The 24,333-nt window shown below is 44.3% G+C and overlaps 1 protein-coding gene across 6 annotated transcripts in view; it reads left to right on the top strand.

Annotated features, from left to right (window-relative positions):
• Positions 1-24,333, top strand: part of SEC31A (SEC31 homolog A, COPII coat complex component) — a 47,674-nt gene that overhangs the window by 538 nt on the left and 22,803 nt on the right. For all 6 annotated transcript variants that reach the window (XM_074904912.1, XM_074904913.1, XM_074904909.1 and 3 more), the window contains exons 2-17: positions 15-243; positions 878-960; positions 1,640-1,763; positions 4,774-4,972; positions 6,473-6,568; positions 9,194-9,334; positions 11,363-11,505; positions 12,501-12,600; positions 13,855-14,016; positions 14,225-14,377; positions 15,816-16,055; positions 16,649-16,723; positions 19,113-19,163; positions 19,941-20,018; positions 22,441-22,516; positions 23,094-23,272. In XM_074904912.1, coding sequence (XP_074761013.1) covers positions 882-960; positions 1,640-1,763; positions 4,774-4,972; positions 6,473-6,568; positions 9,194-9,334; positions 11,363-11,505; positions 12,501-12,600; positions 13,855-14,016; positions 14,225-14,377; positions 15,816-16,055; positions 16,649-16,723; positions 19,113-19,163; positions 19,941-20,018; positions 22,441-22,516; positions 23,094-23,272 — 1,896 coding nt within the window. In that variant the 5' untranslated portion in view covers positions 15-243; positions 878-881. The remainder of the gene's footprint in view (positions 1-14; positions 244-877; positions 961-1,639; positions 1,764-4,773; positions 4,973-6,472; positions 6,569-9,193; positions 9,335-11,362; positions 11,506-12,500; positions 12,601-13,854; positions 14,017-14,224; positions 14,378-15,815; positions 16,056-16,648; positions 16,724-19,112; positions 19,164-19,940; positions 20,019-22,440; positions 22,517-23,093; positions 23,273-24,333) is intronic.

Below are 24,333 nucleotides of genomic sequence, written 5' to 3'. Positions count from 1 at the left end.
TCCCTCTTCCCTAGGGCTGATCGCTGCTCCTGCCACGAGAAACCCCGAGGAGACCCCGAAGGAGGAGGACGCTGCCCACTCCCACTCATCCCCGAATCGTGCCCCCACCCCTTCGCTTCCCGCGCAGGGAAAGGTGGAGCCCTGCTCGCCGCCGCCCGGAAGACGCGGGGCGCGCCCGGAAACCGGCGGCGAGCGGGAGGCGGGGACGCGGCTGCCACGTTGGAACGGGACGGAGACACGGAGGTGAGGTGGGGGGTAGGGAAACCCTCGTTTAACACCTTTTTTCCTTCAGTTCCTGTTGGAAACGGGGCGTAGGCGCTGGTTGGCGAGGCGGCCGGTGGACGCTGGCCGCACACGGTGTTTCCGAGGCGGGGGAGCCCCAGGGTGTTGAAAAAAAAAGACCCAAAAAGGAGACGGTGGAGGCTCTTGAACCGTTTTCCGTTCTCTGATCTGGCTGTTTGCGGAGGGTGTTTGGCGGCAGGGGTCTAACGAGGGGTTTCTCGAGGGTGGGTTTGTCTCGTGGGTTAAGGCTGGAAGCTGCCGTAGGGTACCCGATGTGTGCCGCGATGCAGCTAGGAGATGTTTTTTCAGAGCAGGTGAAGCTTTGCTCATGTTGTCCTGTTTTATGGTTGCTTCAGCAGCTATCAATTTCCTTTAAGTGTCGATGTTATTCTGCCAACAGAGAATTATTCCTCTCCTTCCCCCCTTGGTCTGCTCTGGAAAGGATGGCTTAGGTGTCCATCCATCTGTGGGATTTCTTTAGGAAAACGATGCCCCTGGCAGCTTTTGCTAAGTCCCAGTGCAGCCGCTGAATCCGTGGAAGCGCAGTCTCCCCGTGGTCCATTTAAGCATTACTTTTCTTGGGTTTATTTTTTAGCAAAATGAAGCTGAAAGAAGTTGATCGTACTGCAATGCAGGCCTGGAGCCCTGCCCAGCAGCATCCCATTTACCTGGCCACAGGTGAGTTTCTGGGAAGTGTGTGCTAGCAGGCCTGGGTCTGTGTGTGGTGGCTGACATGAAGCAGTCATAATTTTGGGCTGCCCAGAGCAGGGGGGGAGTCCCCATATCTGGAGGGGTTGAAGAGTCGGGGTGACTCAGCGCTGAGGGCTCTGGTGGAGTTGGCAATGGTCAGGGTGAGGTTAATGATTGGACTGGGGGAGCTTCAAGAGCTTTTCCAACTGAGATAATTCTGGGGTTCTGTGGAAATTGTAGGAGTTATTTCTTGTTCTGAAGGCTGGAGCAGTGCAGTGCCTTTAGTGGAGATCTCCAGTTGTGCTGTGTGTGAAAACACGCTTTGCGTTCTGCAGATGACAGCAGGCATCCTTTTCTTTCTGCTGGGGTAGGGTGACAGCAATCCTGACCACTGGTTCACTTTCCCTTGCTGCTTGTTTGTAACTTTGATCACTTTCTGTACGTCGTCTTGCCCAAAGCTTTGCCTGTTCATATTGGTTAAGAAACCCCTGAAGGGGGAATCATGGGGAGGAGAGTTATGTAGAACTACATCTAAATAACAGAAACCTTACCCTGTCTTGAGGTCCTTTTTGCACGGATGATGTTTTTATGCCCCTCCTTGTGTTACTTTTGCAGTTGCTCTTCTGTATATCATGGCTTTCTCACTGCCAGGCATGCTTCTTTGCAGGTACATCAGCTCAGCAGCTGGATGCAACCTTCAGTACAAGTGCTTCTCTAGAAATATTTGAGTTGGACTTATCAGACCCTTCACTGAATATGAAGTCTTGCGCCACCTTCTCCTCCTCTCACAGGTAAACAGTGAGGTCGTGAGGGAAAAGTAACGGCTGTGGAAGTGTTGCACATGGTGTGTGTGGAAAGGCCACTTCCTGAGGTTTATCTGCAGTTGTTAAGGAGAGGAGCAGAAATTCAGCACTGACGGATGAAGGCGCAAGTGCCACTGATGTTGTGGGACAGCGAGGTGTCATTGTGAAGGCAGTGAGCTTGGACTCTGAGGAGTCGCAAGAAACTCATGCTCTGACATAAATCTAAAAAATCTGTCATTGACTTGTAGGTTTGAGTATGCGTGCAGACAATTTATCTTGGGGAGCTTCTCCAGAGAACAGAAGGAAATGTGAAATTTTGAAAATGCAGTCAGCTTTTCACATTACCCTGTCCTGTTTGCATTTAGGTGTTTCAGGGAGAGTCCTGTAACAGAGCTAAACTGGGTCGTGTTGTGTGTGTACTATCATACCTCACCCCACAGCTGGGAAGCCCAGTTCCCAACTGCATGACTCCGTTTAATTCTTAGTTCCTTACTGTGTGCTTGTCCAAAGAAGCATCAAATCGTCTGGTTTCCATCTCGGCAACATTTGTAGTGGCTCTCTGGTGTCTGGTCCAGTGGCTGCTGCTCGTTGTGGGTGAGCTGAAAAAACATAGATGTAAGTGTGGGATGTTGCTGTGGGTAGAGGAAGAGGTGAAAATTTTTGTTGCCATTGCATTGGATCCATGATTTTTTTCATACCAGCTACAGCATCATCAGAACCACTTTTCACCCTGGTGACCTGAAACAACATGACTGGAGGTGGGGGCAATTACAACATTTCAGGGGTATGTTCCATTGAGAATCTGACACTTCTAGAGAAGCAATTACCACCACCTCCGCCACAAGTAGAAATTATTTGGATTTGAGTCTTCACTATGTGTTGTAGGTCCTTTAGGTCTTGAAGTTACAGCTTTACAATGCTTTCCTAAAGTTATTAACCAGATGCCATTTGCTGGCTTCCTAGAGGTTGTGTTGCCTCTAAACAACTTGAGAGGATTGAAACTGTGTGTGTTTGCACTCAACAGCACTGTGACACTGCTTAGGAATGCTCTTCTGATTTTGGTGAAGAACAGTTGCAGTAGCTTTTGCAGGAGGAAGTACAAGGTGTTAGGCTGCTGGCTTTGTGCCATGTCAGGTTTGCTGTAATGACCTGTGGACTGGCAGAGCAGTCGTGCTGGCAGGCAGCTTGCGATCTGTGCCCTGCAGTTGTCCGTGTTTTAGTACGCAGGGCTTGTGAGAAACAGCCACTGTCTCTGTTTAATGCCCTGCACTGTGAGCAAAGCTGATGTTAACGTGTCCTGCTGAGAGCATGATGAGGTGTTTGATCTTTTACAATTTCCTTGTTTTACCTTGTTGTCATCGTGACTGAAATTTTTCAGGGCTTGCCAAGTGGCATTTGTTTACTGAATTCAAAAACCACTCATTATAACGAGGATGTGGTGCTCCTTTGAATCTTGTACTTCCCTTGGTGAGCAACACAAGAATTTGACTTTGCTTCAGAAAATACATTCCAAAGGAGGTAGATTTTGTTTGTTTGTTTTTTATTAAAGATAACAATAAATGCCCCAGCATACCGCAGGTTTTATTTTGGTTTGCAGCAAATTAAAATGTCTGGGTAATTAAACCCACAAAAGATAAGTCCTGCAACAAGCTTTGTTAATTGTCCTCCAAAGAAAGTTTTGCACTGCTTTTACAGAGCCATACTTTATCTTGGAAAAAAAAAAAAAAAAAGGGCAAGAGGAAGGTATGCATGGTTAACTCTGATTTTCATTCTTGACTGTTTTCTGCCTTCATTTTGGGTTATCTTAAGTCCTGTTGAATCTTGCTGGTGGTGTAATACTAGTGCCCAAACAACCCTGTGAGTCACTCCATTTCTCGTAACATTGCATAGTTAGATGCAGAAGCAATCATGCCCAGGGAAAGGGTCTGTCTGATATCACAGACCAGTTTCTGTTTGTAGTATCATTCTTCAGTGAATCCCCACTAATCTGAACACTGCACTAGGAGACAGAGCACTTGGCTTTTACAGTATTTCTCACCCAGTGTAGACTCTTTGTGTAGCTTGATGCAGTATGTATTTTATGTTCAAGTTGCTGTGATTTAAAGAAATTCCTTGAAGGTTGTCCAGAAATAATGAAAATATTAGTAATAACACAGTGAATGCTAAAGTAACTCCTTCACACCTTTCAGCCAATATGGGTTTGCTTTCTGCTTGCCTAAGAGCTGATACATGACAGCGTGTCATTTTATGTAGAAGAAATTCATTCTTTGTTTGGCTGAATACACAGGAATGCTGTTTTGCTTATGCAGCAAGTTCACTGGGTTGAAGGATATCTGGCTATTTGTGGATGGACACAGTGGTATGAAAATACTTCGTTTCTGGAAGTAGGTATAATTCCTCTTGATTTAGCCTGGAAAATAGATTGTGGTCCAAGAGACAAGTGTCTGTGATGTGAACGAACTACTTGCTGAGCCTCCAGTACAGCAGATTAAACAGTTGCTCATCCAGAAACACAGGTATGGAAATGGATTTGGAATTTTTCTAGTTCTACCTTTTTCCTCTCTTGTACGAAGAGCTGCTCACAAACAGCAGAGGTTTACCTCCAGGCTGCGGTTGGATGGGCTTACAGTCCTTTACTTATATTGTTTTGCAAAGGTGAGCTCAAAATTGGGCTCAGTTGGGAGCACTTACCCGATTTTGCGGCCAGGAGATGAGAGATGTTATCGGTCACCAGGTTACCAGTTGCACATGTTGTGACCTTTCATCTTAATAACGAGCAGAACAGGGACATGTTGTCTTTCTGACAAGAGTTTAAAGTGCAGAAACTCATCCTTAAGGAGAAATGTGGGCAGTGCTTTTCTCTGATGTGTCTGCTCTGTCTGTTGGAAGTGGTCTGGAGGCTTTAGCTGGGGTGAGCAAAATGAGGTGCATCGGTGTGTGTGGAGCTGGTGGTGTATGGTTGTAGAGAGACTATCCTGGGGACTTCTGTGTATTACAGGTACCACAAGCTGATCTGGGGGCCGCACAGCATGACCTCAGGGGAGAGAGTCTCTGGAGTCCTGATTGCTGGGGGTGAAAACGGAAATGTCATTCTTTACGACCCAGATAAAATCATAGCTGGAGATGCTGAAGTAATAATTGCCCAGAAAGACAAGCACACAGGACCAGTAAGAGCACTCGATGTCAACATGTTCCAGGTCTGTTTTCTGCTGTTCTTCATCACATACTGTCATTGATGAGTGGCCTGTCTTAACTTGTAACCTGCAATGTTTCTGTCCCTTTTGCCTCTCCTGAAAAGCGTTAACTAAATTTGCTGTTTGAGTGTCTGTATTTAATAGGAAGAACCCTGTTACTGGGGTGCAGAAGTATAAAAACCATACCCAGAGAAAGGGTCTGTCTGATATCACAGACCAGTTTTTGTAGTATTATTCTTTGGTGAACCCCCACTGTAATCTGAACACTGCACCAGGAGACAGAGCACTTGGCTTTTACAGTATTTCAGTGTATGGTCTTTGTGTAGCTTGATGCAGTGTGTATTTTTATGCTCAAGTTGCTGTGATTTAAAAAAATTCCTTGAAGGTATTTCAGATGGGGAATAAAAGAGTTTAAGGTGTCTGGTTCATTCCTTCCCCCTCACCAGTTTATGTTGTCAATTTAGTGGGTCATTTTAGCTCAGCTTACATGTAAAGTAGAGGTGGTCTCCTGTGGTGGTTTTATCCAGTCTCCTTTTTAGCTCCCACATACTGTGCCAGTGTTGTTCTCATCACACAGGGAGTATTTACATGCTCTTATGTTTCTGGTGACATCAGATTTTAGGTATCTCCTTTGGGCGTTGGGTAGGATCCGTCTTCAAGACCTGTAAGTATTGTTAGTCGCAAAGAGGAGACAGAACAGGAAACACAGTGACATGGCCTCTTTAGGAGAAGAGCTCTCAAAACCAACAAGCTTTCCTCCGTCACTAATGAACGTTTACTTCCTTCTAGATACTCACCAGCTGTGTGAGAATTCGGTTGAATTTGTTTCCTAAATAGCACTTCTGTCCCTACACACTTGCTTTCAGCAAGGCCACCCTGTGTTCATTGTGTCCTCTCTGAATAGTTTCCTTTCCCTTCCTGCCTGTTACAAAGTTGGGACTTGCTTGTCTCTGGCTGCTGGATGTGATCAAAGGGTGCTTGGTGCCTTCGGCTTGTGTCACCTTGCCAGGGCTTTTGCATCCCAGATGCAGGATTGCTCTGGATGATTGCACTCACTGGGGGCCAGGTGCCCTCTGCTGCTGGAGGCACAAACACCATGCTCCTTCCAGCCGACCCTGTGTGTCATTGTCTGCTCTGCAGCACTTCTTCATCTGCTCCCTCCCAGAAGTGTCACTGCTGTCCACTCACCTGCCTGTGGCTGTGCCCCTGCAGCCTGCTCGTGGGTGTTTGCTGTGCAGTGGAAGAATGCTCCACAAAACAGGAATTTTTCTCTTGGTATGTGCCAGGCTAGTGCGCCGTATGGATTTTTTTTAATTAACTTGGTCTTGCTTTCAATCTCATAAAAACTTCCTTTTCTTCTGAAGCTCCTCTGTGTGAGCCAAAGGCTATGTGCTGAGTTGATAGGAGAAACTGGCACAGTTCTGTGAATCTGATGCCTCCCAGCAGCTAAAACTGTAAGCTGATGCTGAAAATACTCTTAATGTCTATTAATGTGTCTTACAGACTAATCTGGTGGCCTCTGGTGCTAATGAGTCTGAAATCTATATCTGGGACTTGAACAACTTTGCCACGCCAATGACACCAGGAGTGAAGACACAGGTACCAGATTTGTATTTGTTAAATACTGCAGAGCAGACTAGTAAAAAATATGCATGTCACTTAAGTTGAGAGCTCATTGAAATCTACAGTTCTAAAGCTGTCTCAAGTTGGGGGGAATGGAAAAAAAACCCATTGAAGTCTAACTCTGGTAGCAGTTAATTGTAGTTAGCCATGAGCTACATTTCTGGCAATGTTAAATGCAGTCCTTAAGGGGTGGTACAACAGATCTCTCCGTATCAAAATAAAGAAAAACATGTTCCTGCATGTTGTTCTCCAGTGGCTTTCCCAAAGGCCAACAAAAATAGGCCACCTATTGGTACTTAATTTTTGTAACTCTTTGTGATGTTTGCTGACTAAGGATATCAGTTAAACTCAGACACCAGAGTAAAAAGAGCAGGCATATTTTCCTGGGGATAACTAAATAACGTAACAGAGTAATACAGAAAACATGCAATAAGAGAAGACAAAATAATACACACAAACAAATAGGAAAATATAGGGTAATGCATCGAATCATTACTACCTGAGAGAGAGAATAGTGATTAAGAAAGATCCATCACCACTTGCATATATTACCATCATCCAGCCCCACAGTCGCTGGGCAGCCCCAGTTACAGCGAGGATTTGGAGTCCGTGTCCCGGCAAGTGGGAAATCCTATGCGGTGCCTCCACCCGTAGGTGAGGCTTCCAAAGTTGCTGTGAGTGGGCCCAGCCTTATATACTGAAAAACAGAAAGTCAGAAAGACTTGCACTCTTCTTTGAGCAGAAATATTTGATTTTTATCTTCCTGTTGGATTCCACCCAAAGCCTGGCCAGGGCTTGGGGGGCAGAACCAAGGGAGTTTCTAACAAGGCCACACACTTGGGTTCTCAGCCTTGAACAAAGCTGAGCAAGGAAAGCTGGGTACATTATCTCAGCATTTCATCCTCACTACTAATTATATTCTTCCTAAGCTGCATCTTTCTCTAGTGAGCATACACACTTTGTTAATGATCACATACTAAGTTACCAGCTTTGGCTCAGGACCTGTTGTGCAGGCTTCTTAGCACTTCTTACATCAGCAGAGGTGGTTTGTTATAACTTAGCACATAGCCTATAGTACAATGGTTATCAGTTATAAAATACACATCTGTAGGTCAACTCTGGCTTGGGCCTGTTGTCCAAGCCTTGGCACTTCAGTGACATGGCTGTGACCAAAAGCGTATGGCAGGAATCCGTGTCCTTAAGTGTCTGAGTGACAGCGTAGGTGACTCTCAGTGAGTGCTTTTGGAATGAAGTCAGTCACGACAGCACTATTTTGCAACCTTTTGTGATTTTTTTTTTTTATTTTTTTTTATTTTTTTTCCCAGCTCCATACGAGGGTGACTAGATGCTGCTGCTTTTCTAGCCCCTGGAGTGCAGTTTCCTGGCTGTGCCTTTAAGTGCAAAGGTCCACAGAAGGAGTAGTTTGCTGTACTTCCTGTGCAGCAACCCTGGATGTGCAGCCATGTTCATCCACAACAGACTGGTGGTTTTGGCTGGCTGCACAAGCAGTTGATTCATGTCTCCATGTGATGGGATTTTAATTTTTTTAAAAATTGTATTTGGCTGGGGGAAGCTGAAGTATCCCCATAGTCTTTGAGAAATGTTGCATTTTATCAAGACACAAATAATAACAAGCCAAGTCTTTCAGGTTACACCACTTTTTAAATATTCATAACCATTGCATGTCTTCTGGTCTTCCGCTGCATGTGTGAATCTGAAGATTGTGAGGGTGCAGATTGAGGGAAGTAGGAGGAAGATAAAAAAGATACATGGGAAGAAACAATAGTATTTGGTGCCTTGTGAAGGAGATGGAAGTTGTTTTGATGCGTGTACATTTCTGTAGCTGTTACAAAATTGCACAAGAAGTTTGTGGTTACTGGAAAATGGGTTTACTACTGCATGATAATCTGGAGACAACAGAGTGAGGAAATGGGATGAGCAGTAATCTTCAGTTTCAAACTTTTTAGTTTAAACTCTGTGAGTTTAGATACTTTGTTTAGTCTGAGTCATTTACTATCATGTGAGCATTTTGGAGGACACACCTTAAAAGATCACTGAATAGAATTTTTTTATGTCTAATAGTAATTTTTTAGGCTTGGAAATTTTGTGGTCCATATGCTTAATGACAGCTGGAAATAATAGCGCAACAAGGACTGCTTTTAATTCTTGGACTAAAAATAAGTAGTTGGGGGGAATTTAAAAAAACCCACAAAATTCCTCCAACCAGACGTATTTTTTTTGTAAGGCAAAACCTAATAATCCAAGGCAAAAGGGCAGTTCATATACCCGGATATACATTTATGGAGTAATTTTCTGTTACTGAAGACAGTTGTACTTAGTCTTCTTTAAGCAACTAATGCATTATATGGTAAAGCAGAAAATGCAAATATTACAGAGAAATACTAGCAGCTTATAAACCAGGGTACGTAGGAAACCAGAACACACATAAACCAGGGTACGTAGGAAACCAGAACACACAGAGTACCTGGGATGAGTCTCCTTGCAACTGTCATTTAGCAAGTCCTGAAAATAGCAGGTTTTTTGAGTCTTCTATTTGGGAAGGTTGTGAGGTTGTGACAGGCTCTTCTGTGTGTGCGACAGCCTCTCGAGGACATCAGCTGCATTGCATGGAACAGGCAAGTCCAGCATATCCTGGCGTCTGCCAGCCCGAGTGGCCGAGCTACCGTGTGGGATCTCAGGAAGAACGAACCCATCATCAAAGTCAGTGACCACAATAACCGGGTGAGTTAACTCTGGTGCAGCTGCGTGGGTGCTTGTGGACAGGTGTGAGTACCTCTTGGCACGTGGGGACAGATCATAGCACCGCCTCTTACATGACATAAAGATACTGCTGCCTGGCCCAGTTTTCTGTGATGTCCTAAATATCTAATGCTTTCTCTTAAAAGTATATGCAGAGGGATTGTCAGCATTTTAAACTAAAATGAGCAGATGCACATTGAAGCAAGGCAAGGCAGTCAGATTTCCTGTCAGAGTGATGTTAGTTTGGAGAAAGCCATTACTGATCTGTTTGGGGCTACCACAGAAAGACTTTCATTCAGCTAGTCAGAAACACCATGTGTGCTGGAGAGATGAAGTTGATGCTCACGTGCTCTGTGTGAGCACATTGAGGTTCTTAGAGCAGGTGACGTCATGACTTAGTGCTTGGCGTCACGGGGTGGGATGACCACAAGGGCTGAACCCTGGCAGGATGCTGACAGCTGGTGGAGCCCAGGGCCTGTGCTTCTGCTGGTCTGGATGTGGAAATGGGAGCAAGCTGCAGCTCAGCTTGGAGAGGGCAGCGTCCGTGGTAGAGCCTACCACAGAGCATTGCTGTTGAGCCGATTACAGGGGACACTGCCTTGTGTACTTAAAACCACCATGCCTGCTCCTCAGGCAGTGCAAATGTGAAAAAAAGTCTGTTGAACATGTGGAGAGTGACATATTTGTATAATTCTGTATATTTTAAATGGCATATTGCTTATAACAAACTTTGAAGATGTAGCAAAAGTTCAAAACAAAATTTACAGATGGGTGCTCCTGAAGTAGCTGCTTGGTCACTGCACTCTTATTCTGATAAACTGTAATTCTCAATGTTTTATGTATTTCTTGCCTAACATAACAGCAGCACAGTAGGCTGTCTTCACGATGTGATTGCAGGCTGGTGATACAATGTTCACATGACAATAACCTCTGCCTAACAATAACTTTTATTAAAATATCAATAAAAATGTTAGAGAAGAAGGTTTGTAGAGAGGGCTTTACAGTCTTCTTACATCAAAACATGGGACTGTGAAAAAAGACAGCACAAAGTCATCTCTTTGAGAGGACCTTGGGAAACCTAACTGAAAGTCTCCTCACTCATGGAAATGAGGAGAGTATCCCAGTCTGAATGCAGTCAGAAATAACCCCAGAAACAGAGCTGCAAATTTCCTCACAACAGCCACAGCATGTAGACATATTTACAGAATCCCAAAACATCTTGATTGGAAAAGCCGTTGTGGATCCTCCAGTCCAACCATGAACCTCACCCTGACCGTTCCCAACTCCACCAGATCCCTCAGCGCTGGGTCAACCTGAGTCTTCAACCCCTCCAGGGATGGGGACTCCCCCCCTGCCCTGGGCAGCCCATTCCAATGCCCAACAACCCCTTCTGCCAAGAAATACTTCCTCAGAGCCAGTCTGACCCTGCCCTGGTGCAGCTGGAGGCCATTCCCTCTTGTCCTGGCTCTGGGTCCTTGGCTCAAGAGACTCATCCCCCCTCTCTGCACCCTCCTTTCAGGGAGCTGTAGAGGGCCAGGAGGTCTCCCCTCAGCCTCCTCTTCTCCAGACTAAACCCCCCCAGTTCCCTCAGATGCTCCCCATCAGACCTGTGCTCCAGACCCTGCACCAGCTCCGTTGCCTTTCTCTGGACACGCTCAAGTCATTCAATGTCCTTTTTGTAGTGAGGGGACCAAAACTGAACCCAGTCATCGAGGTGGGGCCTCACCAGTGCCGAGTACAGGGGTCAGATCCCTTCCCTGTCCCTGCTGGCCACGCTATTGCTGACACAGGCCAGGATGCCATTGGCCTTCTTGGCCACCTGGGCACCCTGCTGGCTCCTGTTCAGCCGGCTGTCAATCACCCCCCCAGGTCCCTCTCTGACTGGCAGCTCTCCAGCCACTTCTCCCCAAGCCTGCAGCACTAGTTGTCTTTTAGCCTGTTAGGCTAGTTGTCTTTTGTCCTTTGGTGCTGCTTAGTTATTTTATGCTGTGGCACAATGTTTTCCCTCAGATGCACTGCTCGGGCCTGGCATGGCACCCTGATGTTGCTACCCAGATGGTTTTGGCCTCGGAGGATGACAGGTTGCCTGTGATTCAGATGTGGGACCTAAGATTTGCCTCCTCACCACTTCGTGTTCTAGAAAGCCATACTAGGTATGAGTCTTACGTAACGTCTTGCTCCATGGTGTTTACACAGTTGGTGACTGCATCCCCGTTTGTATTTCTTACGTGTTGCTCCCTTCCATGTGAGAGCACACTGAATTGGAAGAGGTGATTCTAGCAGCAGACAGTGTTATATGCTGGTTTGCTGACTAGCCAACCCTGTGTCCGGAAAGACTTGCCTTTTTGGGGCCTGCCGCTTTGAGAGGAACAAGCCTGTGTGTCATGTCGTCGTCCTGTGTCGTGTCGTCCCCCCCCCCCCCCCCCAAAAAAAGCAAACCACCATCCTGCTGGAACACTGAAGTTGCTTGTTTATTTCTGTGCTTTTTGAGAGGAGGTAGCTGAGGTGCAAAGAGTCAGTAGTAGTAGTAGTTGATTTTGTCTGGATGATGGCCTGAAGGTGCACCTGAGCACATCCTCACATGCAAACAGTCTCTTGCCTCTTGGTCCTCTAAATGCCTTAAATTTGGGTACAAGAAAAGAGCTTGTTAAATTCTTGTCCCTCCTCAGTTGTTAGTGAAACTTTCCTTATTGTCCAAAACTGCCACTTGCTTTAAGGGGAGAGACAACAGCAGTAAGTGTGTGTTGCAGCTGCTACCAAAGCTGCTGCGAGTGGTTCTGCTGACTGGAGCCTCCTGCTAATAAAAAGAAGCTGACAAATTTTGTAGTCACCGACCTTACCTACAGGTTTGCATACTGTATGTTGATGATACTGCAGGCAAACAAACTGTTTTGTTACACTGGTGTCCGGGTTCTCCTACGTGACTGTTGCATTTCATTTTCATATACAATGGCTACACATCTTCATGCAGAAAATAGAAAGCGTCTATTTGAATAAAGTGCTGATAACACTGAAAAATTTATTCTTTCATAAGGAGTGGAGAGGTGGAATGCTTAGCTAATGCAGAAACTCAACTTATAAATATGCTTTATTTCTCACCATTTTGTATTTACGTTAAACTTCTTTTGGTTGTTGTCTTTTCACACAGGGGTATATTGGCCATTGCCTGGAGTATGGCAGATTCGGAGCTGCTGCTTAGCTGTGGGAAGGATGCTAAAATTCTGTGCTCCAGTCCTAACACGGGCGAGGTATTGTACACACACTGCTTAAAATCTCTGTTCAGAGGTGGCACATCGGCATATGCAAAGCAGGTGCTTTGTGCTTGCATTCCTAGGAATGATGCTTCTGTGGGATGTTTCTCCATATCCTGTGTACTTGCATTTGCTACATGTGCCTTCTGAAATTGTTCTGGTGATGCAGGATTCTTTCCTAGTGTTGCTGATATCCATTTGTCCTTACTGCTTCCCTCCTGCCAAGTAGTAAAGTCCCTGATGACAGCCACACTTAAACTAAGTATTTGCTTCCTACTCTTTTGCTTTGGGCCTGATGTGGCTGGATTGCTGTTGCAATTGCCTTTTTCATTCTGTAATCATAAAAACTTTTATCTAGACAAGAGGGATTTTGTAAGTTACTACAGTAGTGACAGATCAGCGATTGGCACTTAAATGTCTTCCAACCCCACGCTTTTGGGGCTGGAGATACCTTTCAAAGGGGATGCCGATCCTTTTTCCAGACAACTTGAGTGTTTGCCCCTAGAGCATGAGAAGGGCTTCGGGCACACTGTGGGGCTCCTTGTCTGCAGTGGGCAGTAATCTTGGAGGACAAAGTGAGAAGTGTTTGTAAAATTCAGATGTTGGCCCAGAAGTGCAAAAGCTGTGGGGTGGTAAATGAGTTAAGCTGGATCCTGTGCTGTTAGGAAGACTTTACATGTGAATGAATCATACTATATGTTTTTATTAAAAATAAAAAACAGTTTCCTGGGAGACAGCAAGGTAATTCACATTTTGCTCTTTGAGTTTCTCCTAGTTTATGGTTAAATATCTGCTGCAGTGATGGCCTTGTCTGTTCCAGGGCAGGAGAGTCTGTCTGCCCAGAGTGCAGGTTTTAACTTTTCCAGTTTTTCTGTGAAAACAGACTTCCTTTGGAGCCTGAACATGCATCCACATAGTGTGTAGAGATACCCAGATTAGGTCTGAGCTAGCATGAACATCAGCAGCAGCTCACAGCCTCCAGTGGAACAGCACAGACATACTCCACCTGCATGGTTTGTCCTATGTCAGTTAAACAGAAGTTATAACGGGAGGGGAAGGAGATTAAGCAGCGTGATAATCTTCTGTTTGGTGGTTTGTCGGGGTTTCTCCACTGTTAATATGTACAGTAATGTGGAGGCTGCTGGGGAGCAAGAAGAGCATGTCGGTCTCAGGGCAGGCAGGAGAGTTGTTGCTGTTGGATGTGGTGCTCCATAAAAGCCCTGGTTTGTTGGACTTGTTTTTGCTGCCCAGGTGCTGTATGAGTTTCCCACGAACACACAGTGGTGCTTCGATATCCAGTGGTGTCCCAGGAACCCCGCTGTCTTGTCTGCGGCTTCGTTCGATGGACGGATCAGCATTTACTCCATCATGGGAGGCAGCACAGACGGCTTGAGGCAGAAGCAAGTCGACCAGGTTTTGAAAAATGTTCAGCTACGAATATGGACTGAAAAGTGGGGGGGGGGGGGGGGGGGGGGGCGCGGGAAATATGGGCTCATGGAAAGTCTTCAGTGGCTGTCTGCTGCCCTGTTTGCAGGAGTACCTATCCAGTGCAAATAAATGCTTATGTTTAGTTTTATTGGAGATATGTCACTTTTGTTTCTTCCCCCTTTTGTTATCGCAGCTTTCATCGTCTTTTGGGAACCTTGATCCATTTGGTACAGGACAGCCCCTCCCACCCCTGCAGCTTCCCCAGCAGACTGTCCCACAGAGTGTTGTTTTGCCCCTAAAGAAACCACCCAAATGGATCCAGCGGCCTGTGGGAGCATCGTTCTCGGTAAGCAGGAGATAAGGCTGGGCATGGATGGCCAGGCAGGGAGGGAGATAGTGGTGGCATCTGCAAAACAATTTAGGAAGAGGTGAGTTCAGTGTCATGCTCAGACTTGGAAGAGCTTCCCCTGTTTGTTGTCATGGCGGGAGATGCTTGCAGCAGCTTCCAGACTGGGCACCTGGGACAGCAAGCCAGCAAAAGTGTAACACATTCTTGGGGGGAAAAAAACAAGGTGGTGTTGTGTTGCCACAGGCACTTGTTTCTTTCTGTTTTGGGATTAGGGCTTTGCTTTTATTTGTATGTGGTGCTTACTTTGGAGTAAACAAATATACATTGGGAGGAGGGGAATGGGACCAAATCAGGGAAGTATCTGTGACTTGAGTGCAGCGTGAAGCTATTACGTGAGTTGGTGTGGTGGAGAATACTCAGGTTAGCTCTGATCAAGGTCGCAGGAGTGCTGTAGCAGCACCCTGCTCGGCTCTCCATGGCTGGTTGATTTGCAGAGGAGCCAGGTGAGAGGATGGCCAGGCCCTGCATTTTGTGAAAGCAGAATCACTTGCTTTTTAGCTCCACCTTTGGCTTATTTTCTAGACTCACAGGCCATTTTTTAGGGATCTCCTGAAGATTTTAGCCTGTCCACTTGAAATGGATTTATTTGCCAAAATACTGCTGAGTTTTCAGCGTTGTATTGTCTGCTTACTCACGATCTGATGCACAAGTTAAATGTAATTTTCTCCCATCAAATGATGGGATGCCTAACCGCTGACTGATGCGTCATTTTGTAATGGTGTTTATTCCCTTATTCATCCTCTCAGTCTTTTTCTTGGCTAGGCTTTTTGCTTTATGTAATGCTGACCTTCTCGTTTACTGCACTAGCCTGTGTAAATTAACTTTGAGCTACAGAATGAAATATTATAAGCCCCTTCTAATTATTCTTTTCTTCTGTTGATTTTACTTCTCTCCAAATGATGACACAACTTACTGCCCATCTATCAGTAGGCTTGTAACTGGTAAACAGCCTGCCAAGAGCAGGGCAAGCATCATGCTTGAGCATATATTTAATGATGCATAGGTTTCTGTGGTAATCACATTGCAATATCATGAGGTGCTGCATTTACACTGGATGCTGTACAGGCCCACAGCTCTAATTCTCAATTTCTAGTGGATCTTTTGCCTGAGAAAAAGCAGACACAGGAATAACTGTTCTCATTAGTTTTATTAAATGTGCTCCCACTTATCCAGCAAGCTCCTTACATGCATAGAAATAAGGGATGGTGAAAAAAAAAAATCAATGAGCTGATATCTGGAATGTTTGTCCTTTGGACCATAAGCATATATACACCATATAAAATCATGTACGTACATACATGTACGCGCATGTTTTTCCAATACACTCCGGTGTATAATTCTACTTTTGCATGCTACATGTGTGCCTCAATTGCAGTTTGGAGGCAAGCTGGTTACATTTGAGAATGCCAAGTTGCAGCAGCAGCCAGGTGTCCAGCACCAAGAGCAGCAGCATCACCAAGTCTACGTGAGCCAGGTTGTTACGGAGAAGGAGTTCCTGGCCCGCTCGAACCAGCTGCAGGAGGCTGTGCAGTCCGAAGGCTTTGTCAGCTACTGCCAGAAGAAAATCGACACGGCCCAGGCTGACTTTGAGAAAAACATGTGGGCCTTCTTAAAGGTAACAGAATAGCAGGGGTTCAAGAGTCCCTCACTGACTTGGAAAGTGAGTACAGAAATGGTTCCTTCTGCATGTGATGGTGTTTTAGCAGGAGAGGTGCTGGGAACAAAAAGGCTGTGAGAATAGTGCCCGTAAGCCATCCCTGGAGGGCTCACCAGGAGAGAGAGGATCCTCAGGGCCAGAGGTGCTTGTGGAGTTTGTGAGAACTCTTGGCAGAGCAAAGCCTTGAGGGGAAGGTATCCTGTGGGTTCGGGGTTTTTTTTAACATCCCTCATTATCACATCTTTGTACAGGGAACTGGTGAGAAGGGATAAAGCTTTGAAATAGCTTTAGATATGCTTGTCACTGCCCACTAGGAACACTGAGAGCTTTTCGAGTGAAGCAGATAAGCAGAATGTTCACCTGTAATAACCAGATTGAAGCCTTACCTAACTGCTCGGATGCCGAAGTCTCAGTTGTCTTTTATTACCCTCAGTCTCCACAGTCAGTAGCTCTCACTGGATGATTTGTACCAGTCAAGTAAAAAGCCAGTGAGGGAGAAAATGGAAAATTGTGAATGGTGGTATATTTTTTGAACTTTTCTCTTTTTAAAGGTGAATTTTGAAGAAGATTCACGTGTTAAATACCTTGAGCTCCTGGGATACAGGAAAGACGATCTGAGGAAGAAGGTAAATTGTGCTTGGAAGCTGTGCTTGTGTTAAATGCTTTACTGACAGATGTATCCACAGAGTACAGCCTAAAATGTTGACGATGCCATGTATGGTTGAAGTACTCGTTTACCTGTGGCACTGGAAGAACAATTACCAGTATCCACAGGCTATTCAATACAATAAACATTTTTATACAACATTATTTTTGGTGTATTTCCCAGCAGATAGTATTTGTCAGTGCTGCAGCTCTCCTAATAGCCGTAATACAACTGTTACCCATCATGTTGGGGCCTCTGTTTAAACATGGCTGACTTGAATAGTTGTGTTTCTTAAGGAACGTCTTTGTTCCAAAGGATGCTGGAAATCTTCCTCTGCTCTTTAAATTTTGTCTAGATAAACTACTCATGAGTAACTTCCAAATTCTTACAGCAAGCAGTTTGCTTTGTTGGGTTTTCTTATTAGCTATGTCGTTATCCTGCAATATGGATGTTCAATGACAGTTTCAAAGCAGGCAACAGACTTGAGGCGTGTCTGCATGTGACTGTCCAGTGTTGATCTGAATATCTCACCCATCAAAAAGCTTTGATATTTGTTGGTTCAAGATATTTGTGTAACTTTGTGCCATCCTTCTATTGTAGCATTATGGAATCTGGTTTGACTTTATGCTTTCTGGTTGAAGAACATGTAAGCAGTCTTCAGGGTTTCATTGAGTAGTCCTCTTTTTGTGTGGGGCATGCCATTTATTTTTACCAAAAAAAAAGAAAGCAAATACCAAACCTGGTTTCATTTGGAAAGGCAAAATTTGGATTCCTGGGAAGCAAATTGCACATCTGAAGTATAGAGCTTTCTTCCAAGTGGGAAGATGATTTTTACCTTAGTGTTACAGGCCAATATCTGCTGTGTGTTTTGGATCTTTGTTGCTTTCAGTGCTCTACCCAGGAACTGTCTAGTATTTCTTCAGTTCTGATTCAGTGGACTTAAATGTTTGATTCATTGTCATTGTATCAAACTAATGTTTAATTTTCAAAGACTGGCTCCATAAAAATATAATTATGGTTACAAATTAAATGGCCTCCAGGGCAATCCTATGACTACCGAAAAAAAATCATGGTTTTCCTGTCTATCCTCAGCTTCTAACTTTTTGTTGCATGAGTCAAAGGCAAGCAGCAAGAGAAATTTGGTTTTGAAAAGCAAATCTTGGATTAGAAAATCCAGTTAAAATTTAGTAGTGATCCTGCAGAGTGGCCTCCTGCAGACTGGAGCCCTCTGCCACTATTGCTCTGGGTTTGATATGCCCTCTGCATGGGGAGAAGCTGGGTAAATGGGCATAGCTGAATTTAGTGTCTTGAAATGCTGGGCCTAACCTGTTATTTTGGTATTTGAGTAACAGGGGAAGGGACATGCAAGGCCGTGTTTTCATCTAGCTGTTTTGTCAACAAAGCATTCCATGTTGAAGTTGAATCTGTGGTTTTAGTATCAAAAAACAATACAGGACAGCTCGTCTGAAAATTTGTGATACCCAGATGATAAACTCACTAAATCACAACATGGGTTTCATGTTATTGATACAGTAAAGAAAGTGAAAAAGGGTCACAGATTTCAGCTTCTTGGAATAAGCTGTTAAGAGCATGGTTCTTAAAACCTGTGTTTCTCATATGCAAGTCAAGTCCAGGATTTCTCCTTTCTACTGTAAACTAATGATTAAAAAAGAAAGAGAAGGCTATGTCCAGCAATTTGAGCTCAGCTTTTTGTGAAAATCAGCCTAAAGGACAAAATAAAGCCTGCAATAAAATACTACAATAAAAGCTGTAGATAACATTAGCAGCATTAGGAAACCCAGGCTCCCAAATGCTTGACTAATATGTTTTCTGCATGTATTCTAAACTCTATACATTAAATCAATGTTTTTAAGTGCCCTAATGAAATCGTGACTCCAGATTTGCTTTGCAAAGCAGTAAAAGCTGGCCATTTTAACTCTTCCATACCCTGGAAAATCCTCGCCTGCAGCCATTTTTTCGCTGTGCTTGAAACCACAGCTTCCTTCTTCCTGCTCCACAAGGATTGTCATCGCTTCATTTTCCCTAACCAGAGCACGGAGAAGGTTTTGTCCTGATACTATTTTTATTACTGTGGCTTCCAGCAGCTCTAGTGAGGTTTGAGGCTCTTGAGTTAACAATTAAAGGTTTAAAGGCATAGCGCAGCTGTTGTTTCCATCAGAGCTTGGAGTGCAGGGGGCTTAGCAATAAATCCATTGCCAGGCTGGGAAAGGAAATGGCTTTAGTTTCATTTAACTGTTCTGCAAACAAGATATTGGTTACATGTGCCAGTTCTACAATCCAAGAGATCAGCGAGAGGTCTGCCTCTCCAAAATAAAAGGACACTTACTTAAATCTTGGTTGTTTTCTAGATTGCATCAGCTCTGAATAAAGAGGGTCTTGCAGATGGTGGCTTGGGAGAGGTAAGCAAACACATGTGTACAATTGTTAACTTTTGTAATACCATGATAATGTGCAAAGTGAGAATAATTTTTCTTTCTGCTTGGTAGCTGTCCCAAAGTAAGTCACAAATAACACAGCATATGACAAGTTCCTCTATTCAGTAGGATGAAGGTACTTACTTGTAAAAGCAACCACTTTTTTCCACGCAAATGTCTCCCCCTTTCCCAGTGAAGGTCTCACTCACATGTTTTAGTTCAGGGTCTCAGTGATGTCCCTCCACCTTTCCTTTTTGCTGCCTGTGTCTTGCCCACTGTGACCCTTTGTGCTGCTTGTGAGGTAGGCCCAGAGCCGTGCTGCCTGGCAGCTGGTTTCAAAAGCAGCACCTTTCCCAGGCTTTAAAAACAGGAAGGAGGACTGAATGTGGTCTCATAACACTTCCCTGCAAGAGTGATAAATGTAGTTCAGGCATTGCCCGAACAATGGAGGGGGACTGCATTGCTTTTTGTGCCATAGACATTTCAGATGTCATCGGTAGTTGCCTAATGAGGAAGAAAATTTTTGCGGCATGTTTTCAGGCATCTGAGATTCAAACAGCACGATGCACTGTGTAATGGCAAAGAGTGAGGAAATGGAGAGCCTCTACTGTGTTTGTTGTACTCAAGCATATATTGCTAATGAATTTCTGTAATTTGCAGCTTGGTTCTGGCTGTTGGTGGGGAGGTGGCTATACTCTGCATTGCAAAGTATTTCTTCCTTTTGATGACCTTTTTTTTTATGGCATCTTCTCTCTGCTGAAGACTCTCACAGAGTCTGATGAATCTGTGCCAAATGAGGGAGATGAAGGCCAGGCTACAGAGGAGCAGTTCTTGGGAGAGGTATGTGTTGCCCTCTAGACTAACTGTGTTGACCTCCTCCATATTTGCTTTGTTACTATTAAGAGCATTTTATTATGTTGGCTTTTCCTAGCACTGAGGATATATGGAAATACAAGAAGTTATTTAGAAAAGTAAAATGTGGGCTCTTGTTAAGTTGCTAGAGACGTTCTCATTAGCCTCAGACTTCATGTGAATAGATTTTGGTGGCAGTGAAGAATGAGCTTGGTTTGTAACAGTCCAGTTGGCACCAGATTCAAGGACTTTATTCTGCTATAATTTTCACTCTGACATTTCCCTAACATGTACTAAATGATCTGCTGTCACAACTCTTAATGCATTCCTTTTTTTTTCCCTCCCTCTTCACTCTGTTTCCTCACTCCTTTCTTCCCTTCCTCTGCTTGATTACTACCAAGGTGTCAGGTTTTTGCTGCCTTGTTTCAAGGTATCACCTTTCGCAGAGATGTAGCGGTGGTGCTGGGGGAAAGGGGGAGCATTTATTCTCTGCATTGCTCTCACTGACATCAATGTCATCCCTCCCCTTTGCACCTGAACAGCGAGTATCAGGGCTTTGACAGCTAGCTGCCTCACTGAATGTCTGTTGCAACAGTTCAGCCAGGTTTATGACAGTTTGTGCTCTACCACATCTGCCTTTGGGACTTTTGTTGATTTCTGTCCATTTGAGTAGTATTGTTTTGATCCTCTTGTTTTAAATATAAGGACCTAGCCTCTGCCATGTGAGGTTAATAGCACTGAAAATGCTGGTATTGCTGTGTGAACAGGCCAGCTTCATTCTCTCCCATTCCATCAGTCTCCCTTTTGGGTTAGAATTTGAGCTGTTAGCCCAAAACTGCCTCTGCCCAGACCTGCCTGTCTGCAGTTGTCTGAAGATGAGGAAGGTGATTCATGGCTCATGCGTGTCATAGTGGTGCACTTGCTGATTCCATATGACAGCCTGTGAAGAACACCAAAACAGAGTGCTTTCCTTAGGTTAGGTGCTTGATTGCTTGTTAATTTGTTAGATGTAGTGGCAGATGTGTATCTGACTGCGTAAGGATTTTGCTGTATGCAGTCATGAAGTTACTAGATGTTTTATAACAAATGTCTCTTCTGGAAGAGAATTCACAGCCAAACATGACCTTAGCTTACTAGCATGGGTGGTAAATATTTGTGAGGTTGGCCTGAAGCTACTAATGATGCATTGAGGAGTAACTGGATGGGCACATTGTTCCTGAGACAGTCACAATGTGCTCTCAACTGATATCAAAATACCAAACACACGTTACCCATTATCTGACAGCAAAATAAGTTTCCAGACACTGCCTCCTTTCATGAGCCAAACATAAGGCTTGTTTCAGGCTTATCTCTCCATCCCAAATGCCTGTTCTTGGTCAACTGTGTACTTGTTCTGTATCCTCTGAAGTACAATTTCACTGATCAGTCTATAAACAGGGTGTTCTCAGCAGACACTTGAACTCCATGTACTAGTGCACTGGCTTATGACAGAGGAGGCAGTTTGTGGGACAGTTTCTGTGCTCTTCTTAAGCTGTGCTGTGAAAATGGATGGTAGAGACACTTCCCTCTTGATATTATTTTTTTATTATTGAAATTTTTTATTTGAAATCCCAGAATCCAGGTGCTTGCAGGAAATGCTCTCTATCTTAACTCCTTGGGGAGTTTTGTAAAAAAGCAGCTTCTGTCCACTGAGCACTCCTGTACTGAGTGCAAAGCACTTAAGTCTGTGTGGACTACGCTGGACTTAAGCATGTGTTCACGTGTTTCACTCAAACTAGGGTGTATGCCTGCTACAGAGTGTTTCAAGGATGAGCTGAAAGTCTAAGTGGAGCGAAATGAAACCTAGGTAGCATTATAGTAGACTGTTCTTGGTAGGGGTTGAAGCTGAAAGAGGATGGAAGGGAGAAGATTTCTGATTTTGTGGTTGTGGCTGCTGTTTTGCTCTTGAGGGGGTTGTGTGTATATAGGCACGGATGGATGTATGTGTACAGGTTAGTACCCGGGATCCAGGTGCCTAGTTGCTGGTATTTGTGATCCCTGGTTGTTAGAAATCTGGGGCTTCCAGTGCTTTTTCCCCTTGGCGTCCATTTTTAAAAACGATCCACTCTGATCTCTCAGAACAATGAATAATTGTGGGAATAATGGTGTGTTTGCATGTACTTTGGCAAGCCCAGGCCTTTCTCAGTGTGCTTAGGAGGTGACTTTGTGCAGGTGCCAGTGGAGGTTGATTATCCTGTGCTGAAGCAGTGTTTTAAATAACAGAGATACTCTTCTTTTCTAAGTTAATGATCTCTTAGGTAACTGGTAGTTGAAGGTCTATCTTTAACTTGTAATGCAAGAGCCATTTTTTAAATGTGTATATTCTAAGTGTTTACATAACCTCAAAACCTATGTTTTTCATTTCTCTTAGAGGGTGAAGGACGATAAGCAAGAAACTGAAGATTTAGGATCTGCAAAGAAGACATTTAACATCTCTGTTAGTGGAGGTAACCTTGATAATGATTTCATTGTATGTAATGATATTTATAAATACTGATGTTGATACTGGTGTTCCAGTGAGAAGGCAGTTTCTGCACAGTTTGTGAAGGATTGTCATAACTTGCTTCTAGCTTCATCCATTTCATAGCAGACTTGAGACACTTGAAAATACAGCTTCTTTAGGGAAGCACTTGTATACCCCATTGCTGAAATGCAGCTACTCAGTGATTTCTGATACAAAAGAACACACCTGATCAGGCATGAAGTGCCGATGCTGCTCTTTGTACAGAAACTCCTGGGGGATCTTGAATAACACAGAAACCATTGACTCCTGTCTAGGTTTGACTTTGTTTCTGGCACTGTACTCAGGGTGGTTGTTTCAGAGGTCGTTTAGCCCAATGTGACTGTGACCATAGTGTGTTTGAGGCTGGAGATGAACTTGACCATTCCTGTAAGTACCTGCCTGGAGCAGGCTGGTTTGCAGAGAGCTTTGCGCAGTGTTGTACGCTTGGACACAATCACCTGCTGTTGCCTATTGAAGTGACTTTTATGCCATCATTTGAAAATGCACTCCTCTCGTTGCAGATGTGGATGGTCTGATTACTCAGGCTTTGCTGACGGGTAACTTTGAGAGCGCTGTGGATCTCTGCTTGCACGATAACCGAATGGCTGATGCCATTATCTTGGCCATCTCAGGTGGACAAGAGCTGCTTTCTAGGACACAGGAAAAGTACTTTGCTAAGATGCAGAGTAAAATTACCAGGGTATGTTTTTTCAGTTAAGAAACAACATGCATGTAGGTCTTTGCAAACTCCCTTTTTCACCTGAAAAGTTTTCTTGCCATTTCATAGGTTTATTTTTGTGAGAAACTATTAAGTATTCAGGTCATCCCCAAGATCTCAGAGCAGAAGGATTTCTGTTACACTTTTTTTAATGCATTGATAAGGAGAGAAACAGCACACTACTTGGATATCAGTACACAAGAAAAGTATTCTTTACCTTGTCTCCAGTGTCTCTGAGTTGCATATACACTAGTAGATTCTCACTGATAAATATCTTAAGCAGCACGTTTCAGTCTTATCACATTTTTCAGGAGCTGCACATGACCCATGCTCAGTGCCAGCAGCATTATGTTGATTTCTGCCTGTGATCAGTCTTAACAGATTTTGCCAATGCTTTGTTCCACTGCACACATGAAAGAGTGAAGTATGCTCAGGGTAGATCAATCATCCTTTGTCTAGGAGACAGCATGTATGGCCAGCTGGTTGTTGTTATTTTCAACTTTTTTCAATGCTAGGTATTGCTCATGCTGCTCATTCAAATCTTTCTTCTTTACTACTGTCATGAGAAAGTAGCAACAGGAGGATGAAACAGGAGAAGTGGCCTTAAAAGAACACAGGTCTGGCAAGGATGGCCACTTCTAGGGGACAGGAGAAAGTTACTCATGGTCACTTTTTAGCTCAGAGAAGGGCGTTTTATATAGTAGCAGGAGGCAGCCTATAAAATAAGCATGTGCCTTCTTGGAGCAAGGCTGAAGGCTGCAGAGCACAGTCACTTGGGGAGTTGGGGCATATGAGCACCACAGGCAAGGATCTGTAAGTGGGATTTTGCTGGTCATTGCCTGTGATCCAGTTTGAGATAGGAACAGTTTGCATTTCTAGTAGTGGACAAGCAAAAACAATAAAACCTGAAGTATTAAGACTGCAGGATTTCTTCTCCAGCCCCTTTTTCTGCCTCTGGTCTAATTAGAGGAAGGAGAATTTTGTAGTGCATGGGAAATTTCTTCTGTAGCTCATCCTTTTAGAAAAGGTATTTTTATGGAAAG

This window comes from Athene noctua, chromosome 4 (genome assembly GCF_965140245.1).
Source record: "Athene noctua chromosome 4, bAthNoc1.hap1.1, whole genome shotgun sequence".
Lineage (NCBI taxonomy): Eukaryota > Metazoa > Chordata > Aves > Strigiformes > Strigidae > Athene > Athene noctua.
Note: the sequence above shows the minus strand (reverse complement) of the source record. Positions and strands in the feature narration are given on the sequence as shown.